Source organism: Quercus robur, chromosome 2 (assembly GCF_932294415.1).
Source record: "Quercus robur chromosome 2, dhQueRobu3.1, whole genome shotgun sequence".
Taxonomy (NCBI): Eukaryota; Viridiplantae; Streptophyta; class Magnoliopsida; order Fagales; family Fagaceae; genus Quercus; species Quercus robur.
This window is the reverse complement of record NC_065535.1, coordinates 25,022,686-25,029,285: the sequence shown is the minus strand read 5'-3', so window position 1 is coordinate 25,029,285 and position 6,600 is coordinate 25,022,686. Positions and strand designations below refer to the sequence as shown.

The 6,600-nt window shown below is 35.5% G+C and overlaps 1 protein-coding gene across 1 annotated transcript; it reads right to left on the bottom strand.

The window, feature by feature from the left end:
* Positions 1-2,859: 2,859 nt before the first annotated feature.
* On the bottom strand, positions 2,860-5,499 carry LOC126713022 (trihelix transcription factor DF1-like). Its single transcript, XM_050412615.1, has 2 exons — positions 5,000-5,499; positions 2,860-4,427 (listed from the first exon to the last, which is right to left on the bottom strand). The coding sequence occupies exons 1-2, from the start codon at positions 5,248-5,250 to the stop codon at positions 3,029-3,031; spliced, it is 1,650 nt and encodes a 549-aa protein (XP_050268572.1). The 5' UTR covers positions 5,251-5,499; the 3' UTR covers positions 2,860-3,028.
* Between the last annotated feature and the right edge of the window lie 1,101 nt (positions 5,500-6,600).

The following is a 6,600-nucleotide window of genomic DNA, read 5'->3' as shown; positions in this document are numbered from 1 at the left end:
CGCCCTAGGTTGTAATAATAAGTAATAACTATTATAAGATTAGATGGGCACCCTAATAAATTAATTCAAGTGCGTCGAAAGTACAAGTTCACACCATCAATGCTTAAGGCAACAACTGATGGGTTTTCAACACAGAATTTGGTGATAAAAGGTGGGGAAGTTGATATTTACAGAGGAGTTCTACAAAATAATATCCAATTGAGGATTGGGATTTACTAGCTAGGATGACATTTCAAGGGAAAGTCTACAAAAATTTGCCAAAGAATGCAAGGTTCCTGTTCAATTATCCTAGAAACAAACTCAGTGTCCCCCCCCCCCCCCCCCCTTTCTATAAATGACAAGGCAAAAAAAAATCTTCTACTAAATGGAGATCTAGCCGCAAAAGAAAAGTTTATTTCCTTATTATACAATAGTAAACAAGATTTGTAAATTAGAGACGCTCAATCCGACGCTTGGTTCTCCAACTTAGGAGTAAGTGCTGAAAGGAGCTCTTAGTATAGGTTTCGATATAGATGAAATGGTGGAAGCGTACCTTTGATTTCCTTGGACCATGTAAGAATTTGTTGTTGAACAGGTCACTGGATAGGAAAATCAGAAGAGAAGGTATTCTCTAACTTGAAACTCAAGCACGGAATAGTTGCTAGGTTCCAGGACATTACTACCACAACAATGCGCAGGGGCGGAGCCAGAAATTTTGGTTTGGAGGGGCCAAGTTGTGATACTAATATATTAGTTAAGACAAACCTCTACACACACACATACATAAATTAATTTTCTAAGAAAATTTATCATCTTCTAAATATTAATGAGTATATAAAAGTCATGTACTTCTTCTATTAGACATGTACAAAAATTTATCATTTTCTACATAGTTTAATTTGTTAAATCTCTTAAATTATAAATTTCTCTTTCTTTTAAGAGCACCCTTGAAATGACTCAAATTTTTTTTTTTGGGGGGGGTGGGGGGGTGACTTCAGTTTTTACATGCTACATTTTTTAAAATATAAATAATATACATACTATAAAATAATTTTTTTAAATTTTTGGGGGGCCTTGGCCCCCCACCCTTGTGTGTGGTTCCTCCACTGACCATGCGATATTTATAAATATTTCAACCAAACTCTATCTTTGTTGTAGGATGCTTATTAGGGTAGGTCACTGTGATGAAGAAAAAGCTTTCCTCTCACCTTCGGTCACCTCTATGGAGCCCAAGTCCACACATTACACTGTCTATGAAGGAAAATCCTTAGGAGAAGGTTCTCACAAAGAGAAGAAGATGTTGCTCATGCATGATACAATAAAGGGCCCTTGGGAGGAACCAATAGGGTATAGCCTCGGAGTCTCTAGGTCCACTGGAAATTCTAATTTGTTGAAGCAGCTCCTAGTAGTATTCTTTCTGTCTTTCTTTTATTTAAGGGCATGTTTGGATTGAGGAAGGAGGGAGGGAGGGGGAGTGAAAGAGAGTAGAGTAGAGTAGAGTTGGCCCAAAATATTTTGGGCCAACTCTACTCTACTCTCCTCTACTCCCCTCGGTCCAAACGGATCATAAAAGATTTTGAAAGTACCGAACTTGGCTGCTTGGCCTATATGGTAGAAGGCCAAATTGAAAATTATAGTTTGGCAGCAAGCAATGGCAAAAGAGTTATTAGCATTAAAGCACTACTTAGAAATAAGACCCTGCTTTATTATTATTATTATTATTAGAAAAAACAAGGATTGCCAAAATGTGTTTGACAAAGTGTGAAGAAATATCTCCTCAATCCTCCCATCTTAGTACCACTATCGCTTAGTCGACCTCTCCTGATGTATCTGTTAGTAATTGATGCTCATTAAAAAGGGGGAAAATAGAGCTTACGAGCAAAGGAAAAACACTATGAGTTTAAGAGAATAAAAAAATTCTAGAGATTTGAGAAGCTCGAGGATCTTTGAGATGGAGGTAGATAGGATAAGGGTCTCATGTTTTTTTTTTTTTTTTACAAGATAGAAATTCTACTCTAACCTAATCTATGTATATATGTGTGTGAAGTTCCTTCCTAAAGACTAGAACCCCGGTCCTTACCCTCCCACACTTCACAAGCACTTATACTTATGAAGTGACCATTGCATCAAGGGTGTGCGGTGGTAAATAAGGGTCTCATGTTAAAAACGTATACAGAGAATAAAATTGGAGGACTAAGAGGGTAACATTATGACAAAGGCTTGGAGATTGCTTATTCTCATTAATTGCGATTAGCTGTACAGAAAACAGTTTTATACTAGCAGAACGGAGCAACTAAATAAAAATTGACTAATAATTACTATAGGCACCTTACTTTGTTCCGATCTTTACCCAAAGTCCTCGATTCCAATGATAAGAAATCTAATTGCAACCAAAATTATTAGCATTATGTGTGAAGTTGAATAAACCACCAAAATTATTAGCATTATATGTGTAGTCGAATGAACCAAGGCACCACACTAATTTATTGATTCAATGCTTTCCTTATAAAGTAATAGAAAATTACAAGATATGCCATTAAATTAAGTTGGCAAATTGTAATAAATATATAGTTATTATTATTTATCAAATTAATCAAATCCCACTCTACACTAACCTCCTGTGTGTTGGTGTCAATTCAATTTCTCTGTTCTCTCAGTCAGATCCAAATAAGGAAAGGTATTATAGGACACAAATCATAAGGGTTTATTTATTTATCTAATTATCATTCCAACCTTTTTTTTTTTTTTGGAGCATTGATTATTATACACTATTTAATACACACTAACTGTACACACTTAGTGTAAAGTGTGGACATTTCTAAAAAAATGTAATTTTATAAAATATTAACAGTGTGTAAACTAGTGTACATCAAGAAGGAATGAAACAACAATTTTCCCTTTTCTTTTGGGGTCCGGGGGATTAATCATTGAAAATAGAACTCAGAAACTTTGCTCTTTCACATGCTTTTGTACCATTTAGGACACTCTTTTTACACCCAATGACGCAAACTATTTGTAACTCTATTATAAGAAGCTTCCCTATCTTGTCTCATTCACCATTATCCATCAAGGTAGGTTTGTTTATTACCACCTCAAAACCGCCGCCATCATTATCTTCTTCCTCACTATCTACAGCTTCATTTTCATCGTCTTCTTCATTTTGTTCCACATTTTCAATATCTTCCATCACTGTCTCCTGCTGATTATTGTCTTCTTGTGGAGGCCACTGCTGCTCTGGCTGGACCATCAATGGCTCCATTAAGTTATTCATATCTTGACCAGAATTGGCTGAGCTTTCAACTTTTTTCTTCTCTTTGTATAGTGCATCAAGCTTTTGGAAGTACGGACACGTCTTTGAGTCCTCGGGCCTTGTCTTGTTGCTTTCCTTCACCTTCTTGAAGTACTTGTTGATGTTCTCCCATTTCTCCTTGCATCTCTTGGCACTCCGATTGTATCCAAGCCTACGCATTCCAGCTGAAATGTCCTCCCACATAGGCCCTTTTGGCCCATTTTCTTGATAGTTACGGTCAACACTTGTTCGAAGCCCTATCAGAGCTTCAACTTCAGCTTTTGGCCATCTGGAAGAGCTTGTTTGTGTCGGTGAAGGTGTTGAATTATTCTCAAAGCGAACTATATCCATTTTCTGAATCTCAGAATTGGTCTCTGATGAGAGCAAGCGTGGTGGCAGTGTTAGCCGGGGCACTGGTGACTGCAGATTTGTATTGCTGTCATTTGATATCTTCTGCAAGAATGCAATTACCGCTGCGTCCTTCGCTGCTGCGGTGGATCGTTCTTGGACCAACATTTCATGCTCTCTATTGAGTCTTGCCATTTCTTGTATCCTCCAAGAGTCTTCTCGAACTATTCGTTCATTTTCATGTTTCTCTATGGCTTCCAAGAATTTCAGCTGTAGCTCCTCTTGCTTCTCTATCACCTCCTTCGCAAGACTCTTGAAAAAGTCCTTCCATTTCCTCCTCTTCTTACAACGGCCTTTCAATTCTTCATCAGACGCTGTCGAAGAAGAGGTCGAAGTATTACCCGAGAAAAGAATCCCAGAAATGGTACTTTGCAAAGGATTTCTAGGAACAACAGGTTTTGGTGCTTGTAATGGCGGAATTGTAGGGTTTGGTATTGGAGGGACAACACTCTGGGATATGATTGTAGGGTTTGTTGTTGATGGAACAGTAGTACTCTTAGAAACACCATTGTGGGATATGATTGTAGGGTTTGCTGTGGATGGAATAGTAGTTTTAGAAACACTTGAAGCCATTGCTTTAGATGGTTGATGTTTGTTTTCAAGGGCTTGTAATTGATCAAAAAACCGATAGGTCTTTCCCTCTGGCTTCCCGGTTCGACCTTCTTTGGTTCTTTTGTGGTACTTATAGACATTCTCAAATTTCTCCTTGCATTTCTTGGCGTTCCGGTGATAACCAAGCTCTGCTAGTTTCCTGACACCGAAATTTTGGAAAAAAACATCATTTTTATAAGTTTCTATCCCAAAGATGATTACTTTCAGAATAGAATCTACAAGAATTGATGGATAGAGTCAAGGAAGAACGACCTAGAAAGATGAGAGAAACTATCAAACAAATCATCATCATGACCAAAGTTTTCCCAAGGAAAACACATTAACTAATGTCGGAAAAAATGTCATGTATCATTATGAATATATCCCTCTTCTAGAATTCTTCAAAAAATGGTTATTAATTATAAATAATACTAATCTTATTCTTAAAAAGTAAATCAACTTGATTTTCACTTAAGAGCATTGAAAATGGTGATCATCGTTTCAGAAATTAATATATATTTGAGAAACATTACCAAATGAAAGTACAAGAAGAATTGCCAATATCCCAAAAAAGTGTATACTGTGAAATGACTAAAAAAGTTTTTAACCAAAAGGTGAAAACAAGGTTTCAGTGGAAACCCAAATCCGGATCTCAACTGATGATGTAAAAACAACAACAAAAATTTCAACAAAACATAATAAACATATTAAAAAGAAAATATTACAAGTCACCTTGAAACCTCTTCCCATAGTGGACCTTTAAGATTTGAGTCACGAAACACCCCATCCATGTCCAACCGTATCTTCAAGAGTGCTAAAGTTTCTGGGCGAGGCCACCGATTTCCACCGCTAGTAATTCTGTCACCACCTTCTTCACTCTTACCCTTATCTTCTTCGCTTGAGTTCCACCCGATAGCACCGTCCTTATCGCCTTCATGATCAGCTCCAACCATCACCGTGTCCTCCTCAGAATCCCTCAGCATGGTGCTCTCTCTCTCTATGAGTCTATCTCCACCAGGCAATTACAGCTGAAAAGAAAGTATAAAAAAGAGAGAGTGATTCTGTTTGTTTATTTGGGTGGGATCTGCTAGCTTTGTATATCTCAATAAAGAAAAAGAGAAATCAAAAGTTTATTTCTCTAATGTGTCATAGGTATGGAATCTTCAGTGAAATTTGTTCTTTCTGTTGGTTAGAAAAAGAACATATTATGGTCACTTGGGTTCTTTATATACATAATTAAATCAGTGAAAATAATAGAGGCTGAAATTGATATATTTAAAAAAAAAAAAAGTAGATAAAGAAAAAATATATGCTTAAAATATTGAATTAATGGAAATGTGTAAGTAGCAGTGGTAACAGCTGCAGATAGCGACGATGGGGATAAGTTGGCCCATTGTAGGTCAGCTCTGCTTTTAGGGGCCGTTTTGGATTTCAGTGGCCATTGGCAACACTTGGACTTGAAATTACTGCAAAACCCCTAACAGAATCCAATTGATTGACCCTTAATCATGCAAAAAAAAAAAAATTATTTTATTTTTTGTTTTAAAGTGGAGTTAAAGTATTTGGTCAAATTATTTTATTTTTTGACAATAAAACGCAACAAAAAATTTATAAAAAATTGATAATATAATAGATTAAATTTAAAATATTTGGGTTTACATTAGACTCCAAACATCTGAATACCCCGTGAGCGGTCTTAATCATAAAAGTTAATTGTAAAAGTATTACATCAGGTCAGTAACGGTGTGGAATTGCCGATTTATATCAATTTTTTTATTTTTTTATTCCTCACTTGGGTATCTTTCTTTATGCCCCATATACCCTTTGGGTCCCTGAAAATGAAAGCAATAAAAATTGCCTGTAATTTTTCAACTTTGGAAGGAAAATTTTTGGCGCTTGTGAAGCCACGTGGGCAAAAGGAGCCTACTGTGTTGTCGACCATGCTACATGGTTTGACAAATTTTGATTGCCATGTCATCAATGGAAAAAGAAACAAAAACATTAAAATTACTAGTAATTCAACTAACAAAAAATTACCATCTAGAGTAAGAATGAATATGATTAGTATCATTTCAATAATATATGATACTATTTTGTGATTAGTTGCACATCTAATTATAGAACTTATATAATCAAATTTGTAACATACTTAACATTACTCAAAAAGGTTTCTCAAAAAAAAAAAAAAAAAAAACATTACTCAAAAAGAATCTCTATAAATTTATAATAAATTTAAAAGTACAAAGTTTATCAAAAAAAATTCATTACTATTATTTTGTTTTGCTTTGATTAATGCATAATAAAAATAGTATAAACAGTGATTCATTTAAAAA

Bases quoted from the DNA above. Each gene is read 5' to 3' on its own strand.
- LOC126713022 (XM_050412615.1), bottom strand. From the start codon at position 5,250: ATGCTGAGGGATTCTGAGGAGGACACGGTGATGGTTGGAGCTGATCAT. The intron at 4,428-4,999 runs GTGACTTGTAAT...TTTCGGTGTCAG, and splicing joins CTATGGGAAGAGGTTTCAAG to GAAACTAGCAGAGCTTGGTT.